The following is a 24,049-nucleotide window of genomic DNA, read 5'->3' on the forward strand; positions in this document are numbered from 1 at the left end:
TATCCTACCTCAGTCTTCTACTGCCTAGAAACACCCGCCGCGAGCTCGCCCGACCCCGCTGGAGGAACAGAGGGGGCCCCGGATTAGCCCCTTTGCGACCCGCCAAGAGTGGCGCGGGAGACTGGTTGGCCCCAGCAGCCCTGTCCCTGCGCACGGCCCAAGCCTCGTGTCTGCGCAGCAACCGTCCGCGCGGTGCGGCACCTCCCTTCCAGGGTGCGCAGCCCGGCCCCGCAGCGGCGCGGGGAACAAAGGGACCCGGCGCCGCCTGCCCCACCCCGCTCGCAGCCCGGCCCGCGGGGACCGCTGCGTACCTGAAGCAGAGCCGCCAGGAGCGGCAGCAGGGTCCGCGGCGCTCCCAGTATCCGGCACATGGAGGCGGAGAGGGGCCGAGCGAGGAGCCGGAGGCGTCGGCGGCAGCAGCGGCAGCACCAACAGCGGCGCGGAGAGACGGCTCCAGGCAGTTTCCACCCCCTTCCCTTCCCCTCCCCACCCCACCCCCTTCACCGCCGCTCTCTGCTCCCCGCCAATGGAGAGAGAGCTGATGACAAATAGCGGGCCGCGGAGTCGGGACTCGCACCACGAGTAATAAAACAGACCTAGAGATCAAGGAGCTGGGGAGGGGCGGGAGAGAAGGCGGGCGTGCGCGTGAATGCGCGCGTGTGTGTGTGTGTGTGTGTGTGTGTGTGTGGCCGCGGTGGCAGCGCAGGCGGCTCTGCTCTGGCCCAAAGCGCAGCGGAAGCCAGGAGGGATGCAGGCGGCGGAGACCTTGGCCAGTGGAGGATGCGGAGGTGGAAGTGGAGCGGCTGGCGCTCCCCAGGAGCTCCGCCACGCGAGGTTTCGGGCTCGGGTTTTGCTTCCTCCGGGTCCCTTCTCCAGGGCCGCTCTGCAAGATGAAGACGCGGGCGAGAGCGCCGCGGGGAGGGCGCTCTGGGCCGCGCGCGCTGCGCCCACAAAGGGCAGCAGTCCCGCCGCCTGGCTCCTCTGCTGCGTGGGAGGCAAGGACCGCTTCTCCGCTCCCCTTTCCGGTCCCCCTGAGAGTTGGAGACTATTCTCCGGCCTCTGCCGCGCGGGGGTGAGACCAGGGGCCCGCCCGGCCGCTCCCGCCGCGGCTCCGTCCCGCGCAGCTGCCGCTGCGGCCGCCCCTGCTGCCCGAGCGCCGGCACCCGCCCGCGGGTCCTCGCCCCTTTCGGCTCACTCGCGCGCGCCGCCCCCACCCCCCGCCGCCGCCCGCGCGCCCCTCTCGGCCTCCGCGAGCGCGACTAGGGTGAGCCGCCGCCACCGCTCTCCCCGCGCGCTGCCCGGCTGCGCAGCCAGCTCCCCGCTCCGATCCCCTCCCGCTGCCGCCGCCCTCGCCCCCGCCTCCCTCCTCCGCCGCGGAGCTTCCCCGCCCGCGTCGTGGCCAATCGGAGGCCACCAAGCTGCGGCGGTAGCCGGCGGGATCCGCGGCAGCCGCCCGCCCCCGCCCCATCGAAGCGCCCCATTTTTGCTGCAGCCCGAGGGGGGCCGCGGGAGGGAAACCTGGGGATGTGCAGAGCACTGCCCGGCAGGTGTAGGGGCTGCGGGAAAGAAAAGAACTTGCGCCGGAACTTGATCGGTGGCAGGTTCATCTTTGGACAGCGATGGGGCATCAGATAGATGTTAGGCATTGAAGGGGGAATGCTTTCTTCACAGCCTAACGCACACTTCGCTTCCCTTTCTGTTTGGTCATTCTTTCAAGATAGACCGTTTTTCTGGGCAGGGACAGACACAGCAAACTAGCGACGCGGGCAAAGCCCATGCTGGCCATTGTTGTCTGCGGCGCTTGCCAGGAGCCACCTGCGGGCGGGCAGGGCGGAGGCCCATGGGCTTCTCTGAAGCGCTCGCACCTCTCCCTCCTTTGCGGATGTGCTGGACCAGCCCAAGTTTCTGTGTGCTTGTTTTGTTGTTATTCTTTCTGGGGGTTTGAGAGTGCGTGTTATTCTGTTTGAAACCTCCCATTTTCTGTTTTTGCTCCTTAGTGGTGCTGTTCACATTTTTTAGCAAACGGTTGAAGGGACTTTGACTCCCTCCCTACACCACCGGCAACAACGAAAGAAAGAAAAAGAAATGGGGACACAACCTAAAGGCCAGAACTTGCCATGAAAAATAGGATTATCTAAGAGATGAAATGACTGATTCAGAGTTCAATCCAAGTAAAGGATTTTTGCTTCCTCCTTTTGAGGCACGGAACTTGGAGTGGAACACAAAAAGTGAGAGACTTTACAAGTTGGGGTCACAAGCATTTGTGGAATGGAGGGAGGGGTGAGGAGCAATTGATTTTGGCAAAGTGATAAGGTTTTATCAGAACTTTTTTTTTAGGTTTTTCAAGTAAATGAAAATATCGGTTTTTTCCTAAGGGTTTTAGCACTTCGGAGGTCAACCACCTTCTTTGCTTATTGAACTTTACTCTTCTGCTTCGGGTAACTGAAGCATTAACATTATTTGAGTTTCAGGATACTGATCATTTGAGAACTTGATAATGAATCTAAAAATCAAGTAAAAATTTATTTGACGTAAGTAATGCAGCTTTTAATGTGCTGTTGCTGGCTAGGCTTTTAAATCAGTATGCAAACGGAAGTTTATTCAATTTTAATTAAAACATAATATTGTCAGCCTTCAAAAAATGAAACTCAAAAAAATTTTTCTGAATTTTCTTTCCAAAACGATAAGGAAGATTATGTTAATTACATTTAAAGACAAAAGTCTCCATTTGTTCTTTTGCTTACTTCTTTGCTAGATATTGTCACACTATTGCCAATCAGCCTAAAATTTCTCCTTGTCATAGGGTATTCATAAATTCCACTCTCAAGAAGTCATGCATAGTAGTAAAACATTTAGTGGCAATATGGGGATAGTATTTGTTGTGTACCAAAGTGGGATTTATAAATCCCATCTCCATGCCTAAGAATTAAGCTTTGACCCTGGACTTGAGGCCTTAGTTGCATCCTCACCACTCCCAACGGTAGCCATTGATGTTTATTGCCATTCTGATTAATTTAAAGGTAGAAGAGATTTCAACATGAATAACTATTGCTTGTTAGTATTATTTGCTTAAAGTTTTAAACCTTGTGCCCCTTACAAATTGAACTCTTATTATGACTTCAGAATCTGCTTTGGAATGCCTGTCAGTCAACTTATGCTCTGATTGCAGTAGTTTTCAATCAGATAGGTAAGCACTTGGCAGCATTTGTTTTTGGGGTTTTTTTTTAATTTTATGTCCAACTTCCAGGCCTCTCACTTTTCAATGGCTGTGGATTGCTTTGGAATTCTGCCTGAGTTTCCTGGCTGATCACGTGGACAGCCAAATCTTGCTAGTCAGACTGATCAGGAGAAGGTATAGCCTTTTCTAAAATTATCTTATTGGAGATTCGTGCATCCATTTGATGCTAATGCAGGTGGATCTAGTGTTGACTTTGGCATCCAACACTAATGGTACTTCCACTGCATCATTCTGAAGGTAATCTAATGGGGGCTTTCATTTCTCTGGGCAAGTGGTGACCCAACTATCAGGTTTTCAGCTTCTGCTCAAAGCACTGCCAGTTTGAAAACTGATTTTTCTATCCACTTGCACAGCTCCAGGACTGCAGGGGCCTAGGCGGTAACCCAGAGAAACAGTGTGATTGTGGGGGGAGAAGGTGGAAGGCGGGAAAGACCAGCAAAATAATCATTAAAACTAAGGCTGGGCTCATGCACTGAAAATCAACCTAATCCCTTATTTTCTGACCTATGCACTGCTGCTGCTGCTGCTGCTGCCGCCGACTTACTACAAGTGGTCTGCAAAGGAGAACATGTGCATCAAACATTATGGACAGACTGAATGAATGTTGTTCCTGCAACTCGTAGCAAGTGTTCATATGCATGTAGATGCCATAATGATTCCTTTTTAAACATTCATTTCAAAGAAAAGTCATTGTAACTTTTTTGTTCTAGTGTGTATTCTCATACAGGAGATGCAAAGCACACAAATACATCATGTGAGTCTTTTCCTAAAAGGGTCCTCACTTTGGAAAGACATGCAACCAGTGGTTGTCAAGTCTGCATCCACCCCACCACCACGCCCCCACCCCTACACCTCTGGGGCAGGACCCACAATAGTCTTGGCCTCTGACACCAGCCCAGTGTCCTTCCCCAGTGTTACTCAAGATGGTCTTCCACTCTCCTCTTTCTCTCCCAGTCTCCAGGACAAGCTAGGATTGTCCCTTGTCCCTTAAGAAGTATCCCTCATGTTTGCAAGTTTCTCTCCAATTAGCTTTAGTGTGTTAAAGCTGACCTTCCCTGCGTTAATAGGCCTTTTAGAGTTTCGGACTATTCTAAATGAAACAAAAGATGGTCTATGCAACTCTCTCATTTTATAGGAACACTGAGGCTTAAAGATGTATGCAAGGCTACCAGCTGGCAAGTGGAGAATGCTAGATGGACTCAGGCTGCCTTACTCCCACTTTCACTGGGCTCTTTACATTATTCTCGAAACTCCCCCTGCCCCATTTTTCGGTCATGCATGTGGCATTCGGAAGTTCCCCGGCCAGGGATTGAACCTGAGCCACAGCAGCAACCCGAGCCACAGTAGTGACAACACCAGGTCCTTAACCCACTGAGCCACCAGAGAACTCCTAGGGAGTCCCTTTTAACTTCAGAAAAATTCGCCTATATGGAATAAAGAAGTTTAAAAAAAAAAAAAAGAAAAAGAAAATGTAATGATACTGGAGATTTGTCCACTCTCTCAGGTATTTTGTTCTTCGAAATGTGTGTGAAGTTAGAGACGTAGCTCTTCTGTTTCCTTTCACAATCTCCATTCCCAGTTGCCTTTCTCAGTGTGATCATCTCACTCTCACCATATTTAGTATGATTCTGGTGTTTCTCTATCCACATCTTTGATATAAAAAGATAGCCATTCATGGGGTCCTCACCCAGAGAAGATCTGTTCCAATACTAGAAAAAAAACCTTGGCTTTTTATTTTTCTATTTTTTGGCTGGGCCTGAGGCATGTAGAAGTTCCTGGGCTGGGGATCGAACCCAAGCCACAGCAGTGACAACGCCAGATCCTTAACCTACCGAACCATTAGGGAAATCCCCAAACCTGGCTTTTTAAAGTCTACCCTGGCTTAAAGGTTCTTTCTTTCCTTCCTTCCTCCCTCACTTTCTCTCCCTCCCTTCCTTCCTTTCTTCCTCTTTCTGTCTTCCTTATTTGAAAACCAAACTCTAAAAGTTTTTAATGGAAAATATAACCAGATTTGTAACTCGAAGTACACATGGTCAAGGCGGTTGGTGAGTTATACATTTGCATGACAAAGGAAATAATTCACAAGGAGCCCCTGTATTGTGGAAAAAAACAAAAAAAACAAAAAAACCGCAACAATCACCCACCACCACCACCATCACCAAAATAAAAAAATCCTCTCTGGAAGGTATAAGGATATAATAAATAGGTTATGGATTCAAATTCAGGTAGACTTAGCTCTGTGAAATTGGGTGAGTTTCTGGACATTTCTAAGGCTCCTCTTGCTTATTTCCAAAATGTGGATAGTATACTAGAATTTTTTAGGAAAGCCTGATGTAAACACAAAGGGACACGTGCATTAAATATACTTATTTCTATTGAGGATTTGGAACAGAGTTGCCCAGGAATCTCAGTGAATGCTCTTCTCACCTCTAGTTCTGTCTGCAATTAAAAAAAAAAAAAAAGCAAGGCTTTTAATCAGAGTTTTATTTGGGAAGCTCACATTTTATAGAACACACAATATCTAATGTAGGTAATAATGGCTCAGTAAATAATCCACAGACTGACAAAAGTAATAAAAAATTTGGTGACTTTATAAGGTACATAAAAACAAATCTGCAAATATGTAAGTATTCGTAGGAAACAGTCAATATTAATGTATTGATTTCATATAGGAAAACAAATTCATGTTTGAATTATCTCATAGGTTGTTGATAGCAAGACCAGAACTAAAACTCATTCTTAGAGCCTTTCTCTGCTGAACCTGGCTTTTGTCATTTCTTGAACCATTTTTTGTTTAATTTGTTCCCAGGATCTAGGTTTCATAATTGATTTCATGAGTCCTGCTTAAAGATCAGCTGAATTTGAGAAAATATGATTTGCATGATGTTCAAGAAATCTAGGGAGTTCTTTTGTGAAATAGCATGTTAAGGATCCAGCATTGTCACTGCAGTGGCCTGGATCTCTGACATGGGTTCAATCCCTGGCCTGGGAAGCATGGGTGCAGTCAAAAAAGAAAAGAAAGAAATCTACCTGCTGCCTCAGAAGTGTGAGTATTTACGGGCACCACTTTGGATTGTTTAAAAGTCAGGGAGTTCCCTTCATGGCTCAGTGGTTAATGAATCAATCTAGGAACCATGAGGTTGCGGGTTTGATCCCTGGCCTTGCTCAGTGGGTTAAGGATCCGGCATTGCCATGGGCTGTGGTGTAGGTCACAGATGCAGCTCAGATCTGGCGTTGCTGTGGCTCTGGCGTGGGCCGGCAGCAACAGCTCCAACTGGATCCCTAGCCTGGGTACTTCATGTGCCACTGGTGAGGCCCTGGAAAAGACAAAAAAAAAAAAAAAGTCAGAAGGCTTGTTTCTCAAGATAAATATCTCTTCAGAAAATAAAACAAATCATACTGAAGACTGTCCTAACATTTGGTGGTGCCAAACTTTTGTCCTCACATCCTTTTTAAAGCAAAGATTTGCCTTTTGGAAAGTTCTGAAATACAATGGTCAGTGTTTAGAGGCTAGTAAAATATATTTAGTATCTGAACTTACACTGACTGTCTTCTTTCCTCTAGTGAAAATTGAGGTGGTGATAAAGTATTTATTAGACCTGAGGTACCTGTGTTCTCATCCTAGGTGGATGGATGGCTGAATCATCTTAAACACGCCACTTAATTTCTTTACATGTTTTCTCATCTATAGGACAGAAGTAATTCCACTTTCCTCACAAAATACTGAAAGGAAGCCAAGAATGTCAATAAAGCCTATTTAGTTCTTTAGAGAGAAGTTCTAGATAAATACCTGGAATTCTTTAAGGCTGTGGATTCAGCTGTCACAAGAGGATGATTAATCAGTTCCAAAAGTTAAGTCACATTTAATGATGTGGCATAGCCACCAAGTGCTTATTAAATTTTTCTCCTTTTTTATTTTTACTTATCCACAAAATTTAAAAATAACATACTTATCTTTCTATTACAAAAGCAACCCAGGTTCATGCATAGATACTTGAGAAAATTAGATTGTTCTGTGCGCCATGATCATTCATAGATGATTCATAGTTGGTTTTTTATATCTCTAGAAAGATACAATCCTAGTTTTCCTTTAAACAGTGAATGCAAAACAAAACCAAAACAAAAAACAAAACCCAACGATAGTCTCATTTATTACAGAATTTGTAATGTATGTCACTGTGATTCATTCTTTTATGTAGCTCAAAAGAGCCGAGTGATTATCACAAATACGCATTATCTTTCTGGGAGGTCTATTATTTTGAGAAAGGTTTTTCAAAAACCCTTTTGCAGGAGATGAGAATATTCTCACTTCTAAAGTTGTCAGGACAGCTGACAAAAACCATGTATTTGCATTTCAAAACTGACTTATCCAAGCCATATGAAATTGCAAACTCTTCGAGCATCCCTGGGACACCTGAGGTCTGCAGAAGAAGGAAGCAATCTGATCATCTGGGCTCTGAGGGAAGGTGGGGGGAAGCAGTGGTGAGGACAAATAGGCACAACTTGACATCAGAAGAAGAAAAGGACTAAAAGCGCCTGAGGTTTGTTGTGCTCTTGAATAAGAGAATGGAGAGAATGTGGACCAAAGCCAAAGGACAGGATAGGGCCAAGGTCATAATCCCAGTAGTTGTTCAATAAACATTTGCTCAGTTTTAGGAATGAGTCACGCCAAAAAAAAAAAAAAAAAAAAAACCCTACTAAAGCAGGACGTGGAATTTGGACTAGAGCATGGGACAGGCTTTTGGCATTTAGAATTGATAGAAGGGCCACACAACAGGTCAACTGATAAGTCAGGGTCCATTCAGGGCAGCTCAGTCCACCCTCTCCCAGAATTTGCACATCCTTTGATAAGAGCAAAGTCACCGCCAGTAAGAAAGTTTCACTCTGAGATGCTTGCTAGTGGGGACGTGGGCTGCTAATCTCTGCTCTCAAATTGTTTACTATAACAAATATTAAAACTCTATTTATCCTTCAAAAATTCCCTTGAGTTTTTGTTAAGATGGAAATGATGTGAGATGGCTTTTTGTTTGTTTGTTTATTTGTTTTTAAGTCAAAAACAAGCACTACCCACTTGTCAATGAGAGAGGATATGCTTTAACTTAAAGAAGATATGGTTGACTTCCTTAATTTTTCTCATTTTCCGGAACTCCTGTTTTTTAGAACTTCGCAGATGGATCCTTAATTTTCTCATCTTCCCCAACCCACAATGTCTTTCTCTCTTTCTTTCAAAGAAATTTTCCAGGAGTTTTCTTTACCTCTACCTCCAGCCTTTCTGCTAAAATGTTGGTCGTATTTTTGATTTCTGCCAGTTTTCGGTTCTCTGAGTGTGCTTTCTTTCCTAGAACCTGGTTATTGTTTCATGATGTGAGAGCTTTTCTTATCTCTTTACATATTGTTTAAAAGCTGTCTTCCGTTCCCCAGATTATCTTGGTTTCCTCCCTGTCGCTTTTCTTGCAGTTTATTTTTGTCTCTGTCTTTCAAGCTAGAGAGAGACTTTCTTGGGGATTCATCTTCCCAGGTTTTGATTAGCCACCCGACCTTACCTCAGTTTTTCCTGGGTCAAGAGTTCAGAGCTTGTCTAGTGTCTGAAGAGTCACGCCACCCTGTACTCTGCGGCTGGCTTGACCTCACTTTCCTCTGTCCAGATGTAGTCTGTGCCTTATGCCTCTTACCAAGGATGAGATACACAGCAGTCTCAAGTGAGGCCCACGTCTATGGCAGCAGCAGCTTAGAACTCCTGTTGGGATCCAGCCCTTCCTCCAGTTAAGGAAGCTCCCCACCAACCCTGCCCCCCGCCCTTTTTCCATGTTCTGTGAGACAGAGCGTAACCTCCACAGATTACCTGGTACCAAATCATTGTTTTAGCCCCCATGGTTTTCAACTTAAAAAAAAAAAAGTTAAGTGCCCTATCCACAACATACTTATAGTTGTGAAAACCATTTCTGAGGTTTCACCACATGGAGTCGAAGCAATTCATGAGTGTGTATTCACCCTGATGTGTTCCTTTACGTGCTCACTAGCTAAAACAATGCAGAATGAAGTATTTATCTATATAATATAGCTGTATTCATGGTTCCAATAGACAATAATGAAATATAAATTTATAGCATTCGTAATGCAAACCTGAAATTTAGAGTAGATGAGAAAGAAGCATCTCATTCACTAATATATTTAGTACAATTATCTTCCATCTTTTTTTTAAACGTTGTCATACTGTGTATGTGTGCTAAAATGTCTGAGAAAAAAAAACGTCCTTCACTGGGGGAGTTGTACCTGATAGATGTACATGAATCTATAGATGATTTTACTAAACCTTGCCCCGAATACCGTGACATGTTCCTGATGGAGATTGTCGTTACTACTTTCCCCACAAGCCTAGTGTTGGGATTCTCTGCTTGAATATTTAATTGCTCTTTGCTTTTCACTTAGTATAAATCTTCTGTTTGTTTGGAGTCTTACGAGGTTGAATTTCATCATCTTGCTATTCAACAGGGCTCTATCACTTCGCCTTATAGGAATTTATAAAGATTTTAGTTACATGATAGTTTCAAGATGGAGTTGAAAGGGAGGTTAGCATCTATTTAACAGGTGCATAGAAATTATTCACCATTTCACCAGAAGTTTCTATGTCCAGATAATCTGTTCTAAGAAATGTATTTCTCCTGATTTGAGTATCTGGTTTACCTTTCGGTAGAATTGGAGAGGTTACCACTTATTACTGTTTTTTCATAATAAAAGAAATATTTATTTTTTAAGATGATTACTTTTTAAAAGATTGCAAATTGGAGAACTTATTTGAGTGAGATCAGAACATAAGACCAAAACAGCAAATCAACTTCTTTTTCTTTTCTTTTTTTTATTTTTAGGGCCACACCCAGCATATGGAGTTTCCCAGGCTATGTGTGTAATTGGAGCTGTAGCCGCTGGCCTGCACTGCAGCCACAGCAACTCAGGATCTGAACCACATTTGCAACCTACACCACAGCTCACCGCAATGCCAGATCCTTAACCCATTGAGCAAGGCCAGGGATCAAACCTGTGTCCTCTTGGATGCTAGTCAGATTTGTTTCCACTGAGCCAAGACGGGAACTCCACAAATCAACTTCTTTTTTTCCCTCTCTCTCTCTCTCTTTTATTTTTTCAGCCACACCCGTGGTATATGGAAGTTTCCAGGCCAGGGATGGAATTTGTGCTGTAGCTGCCACCTAACCCATAGCTGCAGGAATGCAGGATCCTTAACCCACTGCGCCACGGTGGGAACTCTGCAAATCAATGTATTTTAACCTTAGTGCTGTGGAGGACAGGTGGATTTAGAGCAGCCCTGTACAGGCTATGGAGTTTATGAGGAAAGAAACAAAGAGGCAAGGGACATGCTGGCAGGGAGGGAGATCAATGGTGAGCTGGAGCATGGATGATGAAGGCTCTAGTGAGATTTTTATACTGTATGTGCCTGGCAAAGGCTGGTGATGAATAGATGATGAGTTCATATAGCTCCTGCCTGAAGGAAAGCAGATGCCTTGGATTAGGATAAGCAGGAAATTCTTCACTTTGGTCAGCAGAGCCTAGAAAAGCTAATCCAAGAGCCTGGATAAAATCTTAACGTGTTCCCCTGTGGTATATGCTATTTTGCTCATTTTTCTTTTTTTGTCTGTTTTTAAAACTCACAAAATCAATCCAGTTGCTTACATGATGTATACCTTTAAGAAATCCCTTTGCATTTGTCTATAAGTCTTGCAGTTCAGACTACTGACAGCGTCTCCTGTAATCAATATAATAACAAAATCAAATTATTATGCATAGAGAACAGACCTGTGGTTGCCAAAGGGGAGAGAGGGATGGGGAGGGAAGAGGAAGGAGGGATGAATTCAGAGTCTGGAATTAGCAGATGCAAACTATTAAATATAGAATGGTTAAATAATAAGGTCCTAGAGCATAGCACAGAGAACTATATTCAGTGTCCTGTAATAAATCATAATGGAAAAGAATGTGAATAAGAATATACATATCTATACACATATATAACTTAATATATATATTTAACTGAATCGTGTTGTTGTACAGCAGAAATTAACACAACATTGTAAGTCAACTATATTTCAATAAAACAAAATTTTTAAAGAATCAGATTATTATGAAAGTTAAAGTAAAAATACATTTGCTGTTTTTAGTTTCTCAAAGTTAATGATAAAAAAATCTTCACTAGGAGTTCCCGTCATGGCTCAGTGGTTAGCGAATCCGCCTAGGAACCATGAGGTTGTGGGTTCGATCCCTGCCCTTGCTCAGTGGCTTAAGTATCCAACGTTGCCTTGAGCTGTGGTGTAGGTTGCCGACAAGGCTCGGATCCTGCGTTTTGTTGTGGCTCTGGCATAGGTCTGAGGCTATAGCTCCAATTCGACCCCTAGCCTGGGAACCTCCATATGCCTAGAAATGGCAAAAAGACAAAAACAAAAACAAAAACAAAAAAAACACTTCACTAAGAGTACAAAAGAAATGTGTGATCTTCCAAAATATTGCATTTATTTTAAACAACCAATATCATAATTATTATTTTCCAGAAATAAAATTCTTAACTGTTCGTGCAGAATTTTGAATGTAAAAATAAATATTTTGTGTCCTTAGTTATCATTTTCCCAACTTTTTTTTTTGTTTAAAAATATTTGCTTTTGACTGCAGTTGTCTTCACTAAACACTTCTCCACCTTTGTCCTCCTTTGAGTCAGAACCCGTAGCTAATATAATTTCTTAGCTCTGTGATGGATGCTATGTTTAAAAATCTGTATTCTTTCTGAGCCAGCTTATAATATCTTAAAAACAAGCAAGCAAGAAAGAACAAATAGGGAGATGAGGAGGAAAGAACAAAGGGATACTTAGCTATCCACAATGTGGATTTTTTTTTATGCTTTGTTTAAATGTCTAATTCTAAAAATGCAAGTGGTGTGGCTTTGCTCATTGAACCAGTCTTTAGGAGGTGCTCATACTTTAGAACAAACTCTTTCAAACCTTTAAGACTACTTAAAGTCTAGGTTTTTTAAAAAATGTTTTGTAGAACTGATCTTTAATTTTAGAAATGTTCTTTCCCATGAACTTACCACTTGTAAAAATTGTCAAGTGCACAGCTCTGGAAACTGAAGCCATCCAATTAGCCCAAAAAAACAAGTGTTCTTGTGGCATCTATCACCACAGAACACCAGACAAACTCATCTGGTTGAAAGAAAAACACGTATTTGAGAAAGAATAACTTCTCAGCTACTTTACCTTCAGAGAGGTAAGAGTAGATGCTAATTGGTGAAGAGCAGTGGTCTTCAGGACGTTTTCCCCAAGGCAGCATCTACTTTTGTAAAACAGAAGGATATATTTATATCCCGAATATGCTGCCAGAATTGAGGCTACTTTCCTAATGCAGTTTCACAGCTCTTAATTATGGAGACCATTCAGACTGTTAACTATCCATTTGTTTCTGCCATTACTGTTTTTTATTTGCTATAACAGACCCAAACTGGCCACTTGACCAGCATGAGGTGCAAATGTGAACATGCATGGAACAAAGAAGACTAAAGAACAAGTAAAACCAACAGAAAACCTTGGAAGGTTTCCATTGCTGCTGAGACACTGAAGGAGAGTAAATGATTTTAGGCAGGTTTTTGTAATACAAATTCTTGTTAAGGGGTTATAGGTGTTGGTACTGGTATCAAAATTTTAGAATGCTGTGCTGAATTACTTAACACATTAAACAGTGGCTTCAATAATTTCATATAACTATCAAGTTCTCTGTGGCAATCAAACATTGACACTATATTTTTTAGAAATTTCCATATTGAAAGAAAGCAGTGCTCAAAAGTTTTAAATTGTACAACTGATAAGACAGAGAGCTAGTTTTAAAAAATTATTATCACTAGGATTTAACTCCTTCTTGGCGAATAGGAATACTTACCCATTTTCTTATCTTTGGCACCCAACTCCTAAGTCTGAAGCTCAAGGGTTTTTTTTGCTTCTGTTTTGTTTTGTTTTGTTTTCAGCCTACACCGAATAATGTAAATCATGACACCTACTGGCTGCATAGGGTTTTGCACCCTAGTTCCATAAGACACTGAAGCCCCTTGTTACTTAAGATAAAGCTATTTCAAATCTGCTTAAATTATGACTCAACATTAGCTTTACTGGAAAAAAATATATTTTGGAGCATGACTACCGGTTTGTTAAGGGAAATGATGCTATGCTAACAGTCCCTAAAACTCAGTGCCTTAAATTAACAACAAATTAATTCCTGCTCATATTATGTCTATGATTATTAATGATAAAAAGTGCAAAGTGAAGATTGATATTCAATTCATCCTCCAACCCCACAGGTAATTACTAGCCTACTGTCCCAAGGATAGTCACTAAAGACCTGAGTTTTCTTTTTTTTTTTTGTTTTTTTCCTAAGCAATAATTATGGTCTTTCTGATTTGCATCAATTTCACACTACTTTAACTGATATAGCTTTATAAAAAATTAACTATTTGAGAAGACTTATCTCTTCCTTTTATTGTTCTTTAAAAAATTACTAGTTATTCTTACCCAACTGTTCTTCCAGAAAATTTTAGTATTTTGTTAAATTTCCCCAAATCATATTTGATTTTTTTTTGAATAGCATTAAGCTACCAATTAATTCGGCAATAATTTTATGTCTCCCCATAAGAGTCCTTTATATATCCCCAAATATTTTTAAAGTTCTTCATATGTTAAAAGTGTTTTTAGTGAAGTAGATCTGCGGGATTTTATGTTTTTGTTGCAATAATGAGAGAAACTTCTTTATATGTTCCCCCCTCCCCCCATTTTCTATTACTGGACATGCTATTGTTTATGTATTTTTCTCTTGTAATAAGTGAAATAATTGTATAGATTTTCTATAGGAAATCATTTTGGGAGTTCCCGTCGTGGCGCAGTGGTTAACGAATCCGACTAGGAACCATGAGGTTGCGGGTTCGGTCCCTGCCCTTGCTCAGTGGGTTAATGATCCGGCGTTGCTGTGAGCTGTGGTGTAGGTTGCAGACGCGGCTCGGATCCTGCGTTGCTGTGGCTCTGGCGCAGGCTGGTGGCTACAGCTCCGATTCAACCCCTAGCCTGGGAACCTCCATATGCCGCAGGAGCGGCCCAAGAAATAGCAACAACAACAACAACAACAAAAGAAAACATTTTGGATTTTCTTTAAATAAATCATTGTTCTTTATGTCTTCTGTTTATCTCTTAGCTCTGTGGGTTTTTTTTTATTATAGTTGATTTACAATGTTGTGCCAATTTCTGCTCTTCTTAAATTTGCTCTTTATGTTTTTTATTTATCTCTTAGTTCTCTGTCTTGTCTTCTGTCATTGACCAAAGGCTTCCAATAAGGATATTAGACAACATTATTGTTTTTTTTCCACATTTAAAGCAAGTCTTCCTTGGGTTTAACCATTAGAAATGTATGATAGTGACTTTTTTAATCATGTTGATAGTATGTTGTATGCTATGAACATTTTCAGTAATTGTGTCTGTTGAATTTTTTCAATGCCTTGCTCAAAAATTATAATGATTGACGACAAAAAAAAGACCAAAAAAAATTATAATTTTTTTTTTGTATTTTTGCGATTTCTTGGGCTGCTCCCGTGGCATATGGAGTTTCCCAGGTTAGGGGTCCAAACGGAGCTGTAGCCGCTGGCCTACACCAGAGCCACAGCAATGCGGGATCCGAACTGCGTCTGCAACCTACACCACAGCTCACGGCAACGCCTGATCCTTAAGCCCCTGAGCAAGGCCTGGGATCAAACCCACAACCTCATGGTTCCTAGTCGGATTCGCTAACCACTTAGCCACGACGAGAACTCCTGTTTTTCTTAATTGACCTACTTTATAACAATAAACTATATAATACTGATTCTTTATGTGTTCCTAAAACAAATCCCACTTGATTTTTTTATATAGTGGTAAAAAATCACAAGTATCTAAGATCTTATATGTGATTTAAAAAATTCCTATTCATTCGAGATAGGTTGGCTCTTTTCTTGTATTGATATCTTTGGCAAAATTTGGTTATTTATTTACTTATTTATTTTTGCTTTTTAGGGCCGCACCTGCAACATATGGAAGTTCCCAGGCTAGGGGTCAAATTGGAACTGCAGCTGCCAGCCTATGACACAGCCATAGCCACTCAGGATCTGAGCCATGTCTGCAAACTACACCACAGCTCATGGCAATGCCCAATCCTTGACCCACCGATTGAGGCCAGGAATCAAACCTGCATCCTCATGGATATTAGTTGGCTTCATTCTGCTGAGCCACAATGGGAATTCCGTATTTTATTTGTTTATTTATTTTTAAAAGTACTGTTGTATTGTGTTTATTACATAATTTTGACATTTGCTAATAATGTTAATAGATATTTTCTTTTATTCTATTTTAAAAAATTATTTAGATCTTTTTATTTTTATTTCCTGTTAGTTTTTAATCCATTTCTTCCTTTTTAAAAATTGATCTTATTTCCTTTTTCTAAAATTTAGGTTGGGTTTTTCACAACACATAGAAAAATATTTATACTTATGAATTCACCTTTGCACACCATCTTTGCTCTAACATTTTTGTATATTACATTTTATCTCTTCCCTACCTCAGTAGTTATTTAGAAAGGTCTGTTTTCATTTAAGGGGGTTGAACCTTATTTTCAATACAAAAAAATTATATTTTTACTCCTTGTTGTCACTTAATATGGTGCATGATTTTGGTTTGTTTGTTTGTTTGTTTGTTTATTTATTTATTTACTGCTTTTTAGGGTTGAACCCACAGCATATGGAAGTTCCCAGGTTAGGGGTCGAAAAGGAACTGTAGCTGCCAGCCTACACCACAGCTCACAGCAACGCCAGATCCACTACCCACTGAGTGAGGCCAGGGATCGAACCAGTATCCTCATAATACTAGTCGGATTTGTTTCCACTGCACCACAATGAGACCTGATTTTGGTTTCTTTGCATTACTGATTTTGCCTTTGGTCTGGTATCAATTGCCATACATGCTTCTTGTATATTTTTGGTCAATGCCAAGAACTGTCAATGCCAAGAAAATTATTGGTCATGCCAAGAACTGTGTAAGATTGGGATGTTGCCCTACTTGGTAGCTTACAAGTTAGTTTCCATGGTTGTATGAATCTTCAGAGAAGACATGAAATTTGTGTCAGAAAGAATTTTGTTACTCAGGGCAATAGCAATAACTAGAAAGACATCATTTTCATGTCAGTTCCTCGTGCTGCCATTTCCACAGGATGAGGTGAGGAGGGTCTCTCTCTTTCTCTCCCTCTCTCTCTCTCTCTCTCTCTCTCTCTCTATATATATATATATATATATCAGTTCTACTTTGTTCAGGTTTCTTATACTTGTTTTATAATATAGACATTGATATAAAAATAGGGACATTTGTTCTATCTGTCTAGAGTGCTTGATATATAAAAGTACAGATCGATGGATAGATAAGGTTTTATGTTTAAAATGTCCTTTCTAGGGAGTTCCTGTCCTGGCTCAGTGGTTAACAAATCCAACTAGGAACCATGGGTTGCAGGTTCGATCCCTGGCCTTGCTCAGTGGGTTAAGGATCCGGCATTGCTGTGAGCTGTGGTGTAGGTCACAGACATGGCTCGCATCCTGTGTTGCTGTGGCTCTGGTATAGGCCGGCAGCTACAGCTCCGATTAGACCCCTAGCCTGGGAACCTCCATATGCCGAGGGAGCGGCCCAAGAAATGGCAAAAAGACAAAAAAAAAAATCATTTCTGGAGTTCCCTTGTGGCACAGCGGAAACAAACAAATCTGACTAGTATCCATGAGGATGAAGTTTCCATCCCCGGCCTTGCTCAGTGGATAGGGAATCCACTATTCCTGGGAGCTGTGGTGTGGGTCACAGATATAGCTATGATCCTGGGTTGCTGTGGCTGAGGCGTAAGCCAGCAGCTGCAGTTTCGATTTGACCCCTAGCCTGGGAATTTCCATATGCTGCAGGTGCAATGAAATAAATAAATAAATAAATAAATAAGTGAATAAATGTCATTTCCTATATTTTAAATAATTTTTAAAAATTTTCTATTAAGCTTCATTCAGTTTTTTAAAAATTTTTTACAGATTTTGATTTTGTCAATATATAACAACCCCTTTAAATCTTATTTCTTAAAGTTGCCACTTCTGCTGTAATTATGTGAGTTATTATTTAGATCTCTCTTAAAAGTAATAAATCACTGGATTTTGTTTTTATTCATTTGTATACATTTGCCTTTTAATAGGGAAGTTTATACTATCTTCATTAATTCTGTTGGTCTGACTTAGATAATCTTGTTGCCTGGTTTTTGTTTGCTTCCCATCTGGCCTCTGTTCTATAAGCTATTTTGTTTATTTTTACATTTTCAGCGTTTTAGAAAGCAGACTTCCTGTGTTTAGTTCTGTTAGTAGTTATCTCATAATTAACATATATTCATAACCGTTTGTTTCTTAATCAAAATAGCAACAAAGAGGCTCTTGTTAATTATGTTTTCTTTATCCATTTTTTCCCCCACCCAGTATTCAGTAATCTGCTTATGTAAACTTTGTCATCAATATATCTATACATGTTCCTCTTTCCAAGAAATTGGAATTTCTAAGTTGTTGCTTTTTATTACCCAAATAACACAAAATATTTCGATTCTCAGCATTAGCTTTATTCTCTAGAGTCATATGTTGCAACAGCTTCTGGAACACTGCCATCACAGGTCAAAGACCAAGAGAAATATTCTAAACTCCCCAGTTTCTTTGTGCTTTGCAGCCAAGGTGGAAGTGAACAAGAATTCCAGTGGGTCTAGGCAGCCCAGCTCCAGAGAATGAAATTGACCTTTCTGCAAGGAGTGGGCAGAATGATGAGGAAGGAAGGGAAGCTGAGAGTTCCCCTCTGCAGATGCCAGAATTCATGGCATGCTTCTAAGATCCCTAGGGATGATCTCTTCTCCTTTTATCCAAAGCTTCTCTGGGGCACGGTGAACTTATCTGTTCCCTGTTCTCTTTTCAACACGTTTTTACTTCCTTACATCTCCAGTATCTTCTCACCAACTACAGATCTCAAACTTCATAGTCTAATTAGTATACTTTCCAAAAACCCAAGTACATGGGAGTACCTGTGTTAGTCTTCTCTAGCTTCCACAATATCATAGACTAGCTGGCTTAAACAATAGAAATCTATTTCCTCACAGTTCTAGAGGCTGGTCCCAGCATGGGTGGGAGGGGGGCAAGTACTCTTCCTGGTTTGCAGGTAGTCTTCTAGTTGTGTGCTCTTAGGCCTTACCGTGGTGTGTACACTTGGAGAATAAGAGACATCTCTCTCTTCTTATAAGGCCACTAACCCTATTGGGTTAGGATCCCACACTTATGACTTAATTTAACCTTAATTATTTAAAAGTCCTGTCTCCAAATACAGTCATTTTGGGGGTTAGAGCTTCAACATATGAATTTAACAGAAGACACAAAAAAGAAATATAACCCTTGACAACTTCGTTTATGCTATAATCAGGGTTTTAAAGCCCTTCCTTTTTTTTTTTTTTTTTTTTGCTTTTTAGGACCTCATCTGTGGCACATGGAAGTGCCTAAGATAGGACTCGAATCAGAGCTGCAGCTGCTGGACTATATACCACAACCACAGCAAGATCCGAGTTGTGCCTGGGACCTATGCTGCAGCTCACGGCCCTTCTTTTTCTTAAGTGACCAAGTTGCCATCATCTTTCAAGGCTAGTTGAGGTCACTCCCCTCCAGGAATCTCTGATTGAATCCCTAGGTGGCAATATAAGACCTGGTGCTGTATGGTCCTTTCTGTGGATGGCTCTGCTTTGTTTGTTAGTATTGAACTAGCCCCAGTTTACCATAAGCTCTTCAAGGCCGGGACTGATTTCTTATTTGCCTTGGTGTGTTGGGCAGTGTCCAGCTCAGTGTAAGCCTGTAATCAGTGTTGGATAAGCTCAAAGCACAGATACTAGACCATCTGTGATGAATGAAAGGAGTGGAAATCTCAGAGACAAGAGGAGGATGGTTGGCCCGGGGGAGGGAGTGGTACCCTATGGGAGCAAGACCAGAGCCCTGGGTGACTGTGGGCTGGATCTTATTGCTTGACCACCAGGACATCTTGGGTACTGGCGGGGGAGCCACAAGCTCCAAGCCCCTTTCAGAAATAAACATTTTGTGAATCAGTTAAAATTCACCACAGAGGGTGCCAGTTTGCAGTCTAGCATCTGGGAAAATCAGCTGCATAGCTAAGTTGCCCGGAGGACATACACTTCATAAAACGGTAGAAATCAGTATAGCAAAACCATCAGGGGTCTTTAGGGAATAATATTAATCTCCCCATGCAGTCTTTTTTCATAAAATTTCTTTGTAGTAAAGAAGGCCTTGTGGTGATAAACATGTCCTTTACAGATTAAATGGGGATCAGTGACCCTTAAATTTAGGCTAGAAAATAATAATACACTCTTAACTCTAGTCTGATCAGAAAAGATTTGATGCATGTTTTAAGATTATAAAGACAGAAAAATTATCACCAGGCTCATCATTTCCAACACGGTTTTGCATGCTCTCCATATGCATCCCAGGAAAAGGGAAAGTCTGGGGGTCAAATCTTTTAGCCAGAGTCTTTTCTCTCTCTCAGAAACATACTGCACCCAAACTTCATTCTCTTTTCTGATTTAAAAATAATACTAGACCTTTGATTAACAGATTTTTCACAAGACGCTAAACATTTGGGGGTGAAAAGAGATGTTCTTACATTCACTCCACAGAACTGCTCTTTTAGCTGGTTGGCACAGACTCATTTTTGAAGCTTGAAGTGTTTGCTAATATCCCAATTAGAAGCTTGTGTGATTGCCATATTAGCACCATTTTCTCTTCCTTTTCTGGATGCTGGCCTGTTACCGGGTTTCTGCTGCAGCCTCCCTGGGAACCCTGTCCCACACGTCCTGGGGTGTGGCCAAGGCCACCTTCACCAGGAAGGGCCAGCGCTGGCAGCATGAACCCTTGGGAACCTCTTAACACCGTCCTTCCTCTTCCTTTCCTAAGCTGTTCCAGCTCCATTCCTGAGCATCGTGGGCTAAAAACAGTGCAGCTCTTTCTCACCAGCAGAGTTTGAAGAAGGCTTTATCTCAGCAAGGCCTCATGTCTTTTTTGATTTCACTGAAGATGCAAATCATTGTAATATAAAATACCATAATCTCTTGAAAGTATCCTTTAGTGCTTTTATATTTCAGTTTATTATCATAAATATCTCATTTTGATTTATTTTTTAAAGCCAATTACCTAAAGAAAATAACTATCTTTAAGATGGAGGGGAGTTCCCATTGTGACTCAGTGAATAATGAACCCAACTAGTATCCAGAAGGATGAAATTCGATCCCTGGCTTCGCTCAGTGGGTTATGGATCTGGTGTTGCCATGGGGTGTGATGTAGGTTCTCAGAGGAGGCTCGGATCCTGTGTGGCTGTGGCCAGCAGCTGCAGCTCCGATTCAGCCCCTAGTCTGGGAGCTTCCATAAGCAATAGGTGCAGTCCTAAAAAGACAAAAAAAAAAGGGGGGGGGCTATATGTTTGTTCACATTATAGAGAAATTTTAAAAAATCAACTATAATCTATCCTTTGTTACATAAATCTGTATATAATTTACAATTAACATCATTAAGAATTTTTCTACAGCTGGTGAATTTCCTGAACGTGTTGATTGCTACTCTTAAATTTAAGTAAATTCTTTTGCTTTAGTAATTTTTTTTCCCTTGAAACTGAAATCCTAAATAAATGTAAAGGCCTTTGGTTGAGAAGGCTTCTCAGCTCAAGCATCAATTTAAGCTAGACAATGAATTGGGTTTGGTTGGCATAAGAAAGGTTGTAATTGTGGTTCTGATTTTGCAAATAAAAAGCACCAACTTCTCCAAAAGTTCTTGTCATAATATTAGTTACATGACCCTACATTCTTATAATACATCTGATAAATGATTTTAATTGTTTCCTAAATTGAATATTAAAAAAAGATTCAGGTGCAGCTAGGCATTCTTTTCTAAAGTGCTATAGTAATGGCAATAGACTAGTGTATTTAGGAATATTTCAAACTATGAAGGGATGCCCTGGAAAAAGTGCCTCCATTGACAACTAAATTAATTAAAGCAGTTGTGTTATTCAAAGCCCTATTATTTGGCAGTAAAAAATCATCATAGGTTAAAAACGGACTCAGATTAGGTTCTCTGTAGGTGTAGTGTTTTACATAGCTTTTTAAAAAGGCTGATTCTTTTAAAAATCCACTGAATACAGGTACTCTAAAAAAATATGTACTCTCAAAATAGTATTCCATGACATAAAATCTGAGTTGTTTAGAATTTTTTTAGATACCATATTATATTTATTTCAGATTTTTAAAAGCAACTTGTTAAGGATAAGTGTGGCCAGAATAGAAATATATTAGATAAACACATTTGACTGTGCATTCTGTAAATCATATTTATGAGAATATTAGCGAATCTATGTTTTTAGTTTTTCATGCAGCTCCTGGGAGACCAGAATGTGACGATCATGGAGACCTTCGATTTTAACAGAGATCCTTTCTCTATAACTAATTCGACGCATGGCTATATGGGTAATTTTGAACAAGTGGATCTTTCTCCAACCTGAAAGGCTGCCAGGAGGGAGAGCGAGGGAGAAAAAGAGGGTTTCAAAGGCGTCACAGAGAACCACAAAGTAATCACGAAGCACCACTGTATTGCCCCAATCTCCTGACAGAAGTGCATTGAGAGGTGGTGATATAGAACAGAAGAGGACACATCGTTACAATAAAATACTCTGTAATACCTGGGACAACAGTTGGAAATCATTTTGTCATCAAACAGAGTGCCCGAAATTGAAGAAACTGACTGTGTTTCCTGTGAGGAATTTTTAAAGAACTATTATAGTTCCTGCCTACCCCCTCCCTTACTATTTTATAGAATTTCACAGAGCTGTGAAATGTGAAATACAGAAGACTAGAAGTGTGTAATAGGAGCTGCCATTGTAACCTTTATATATCACATTTAATGGGGAAAAAAGCCTTTTAGCCAAAGATTACATTATACAAGTGTATAATTAAGATTACTTACTCTAAATTTAGATATGACTATCTTATTGAATCCAAAATGTTGGAATAAATCATTAAAGAGGGCACAGGCTTCCAATCCTGTGATGTCCTGACAAATGGAATACATTTGGGGTCCTATCATATCTTCGTAGTAAATGGAGGAAAATTTGATTTTGCAAATGTCAATGGAGATATTTTAATAGGACCAATAAAATGAAAAATCTCAGTGAATTAAAACGATGTTATTGAAAACTTAATGTTGCTGTTGTTGTTGAATGTCAGTAGAAAGAAAGGCAAACAAATAATGATGGAAAATATTGGAGACTATGGTCAGAACTGATTCTTGAGAATAAAGCAGATACTTTATTATAACAGGGATGGGGGGCTCCCATAAGAGTGACTAGTTTCTTTTCTTTCTTTCTTTCTTTCTTTCTTTCTTTCTTTCTTTCTTTCTTTCTTTCTTTCTTTCTTTCTTTCTTTCTTTCTTTCTTTCTATTTTATTTTTTATTTTTTTTTGGCTTTTTAGGGCCGCACCTATGGCACATGGAGGTTCCCAGACTAGGGGTCGAATCAGAGCTATAGCTGCCAGCCTACACCACAGCCAAAGCAACGCAGGATCCAAGCCCTTGTCTGTGACCTACGCCACAGCTCACAACACCACCGGATCCTTAACCTACTGAGTGAGGTGAGGAATCAAACCAGAAACCTCATGGTTCCTAGTTGGATTTATTTCCACTGTGCCACGATGGGAACTCCATAGTGGCTTGTTTCTAAGACTGGAGTTTTGGTCTGATGTTGCTTAAACATTCCTTGCAGAAGATAAGGATTGATGCTGGATCCAGAATCAGGCTGAGTCCACAAAGGGAGACTACATTTTTAATACAAATCTTGTTATGATGTAAATTAAGCTGAGTATAAGTGATATGCTAGAAATCATGTTTAATACAAGAGTTAAAACCAGGTCAGGGATGGCTTGGAATTCATTCATTCATTTTCAAGCATTGTACATGTGCATAGAAATATGCTTTTTGGAGTACAGACATGCCTAAAAATTTATGTTTAAAAGGACCTATTGAAAGAACCCAAGGAAGAAAATGACATATTAAAAGGAGTATTCTATGTAGTTTAGTAGCAGAAGGATTTTAGTGTGAAATCCTAGAACCAGGTAGTACTCTTAGGAAATTATTACAGTGTTTCAAATTCAGGTGTGGTGCGCATATGTCTTTACATTTTAATTAGTATGTTTATTTTCCTACACATCCTTATTTTTCATCTTCCCATATTCAGTGCAAGGTATCATTGATTGTTTAAAGGAAAATGAGGATTATTATAGAAGAAATGCAAAGAACCAATCAATGCTAAGGTTTTGAAATATAACACAGATTTTGAAACTTTTAAAGGGCCATTTGAAATGCAAGTCAAGGTCTTTGATAACGAGTGAATATTATTAGAGAAAATTATGATTTGTATATAGAGCAGGGGTCCTATAGAAAATGACAAGTTTAAGTGTTCTCCTGAGGCATAGTGTTATCACTGCTGTGGCACAGGTTTGATCCCTGGCCAGGGAACTTCCACATGCCACAGACTGGAACAAAAAAAAAAAAATGGTAAGTTTAGAAGTTTATGCGTCTAGCTAGGACTTTTTTTTTCTTTCCATAGGAAGCAAAGATAAAAAAAAAAAAAACAATGTCCTGACTGTGGACAAGAAAGAGCACTGAG

General features: G+C 40.7%; 1 protein-coding gene and 1 long non-coding RNA gene across 2 annotated transcripts in view; one reads left to right on the plus strand and one right to left on the minus strand.

The window, feature by feature from the left end:
- The window catches only part of CDH2 (cadherin 2), a 235,457-nt gene extending 234,676 nt beyond the window's left edge, over positions 1 to 781 (minus strand). The window contains exon 1 of the mRNA XM_047794018.1: positions 312 to 781. Coding sequence (XP_047649974.1) covers positions 312 to 371 — 60 coding nt within the window. The 5' untranslated portion in view covers positions 372 to 781. The remainder of the gene's footprint in view (positions 1 to 311) is intronic.
- On the plus strand, positions 781 to 22,561 carry LOC125134564 (uncharacterized). Its single transcript, XR_007136687.1, has 3 exons — positions 781 to 834; positions 1,998 to 2,228; positions 21,754 to 22,561. It is a non-coding gene; the product is annotated as an uncharacterized LOC125134564 (long non-coding RNA).
- The last annotated feature ends 1,488 nt before the right edge of the window (positions 22,562 to 24,049 follow it).

Source organism: Phacochoerus africanus, chromosome 8, assembly GCF_016906955.1.
Source record: "Phacochoerus africanus isolate WHEZ1 chromosome 8, ROS_Pafr_v1, whole genome shotgun sequence".
NCBI lineage: Eukaryota > Metazoa > Chordata > Mammalia > Artiodactyla > Suidae > Phacochoerus > Phacochoerus africanus.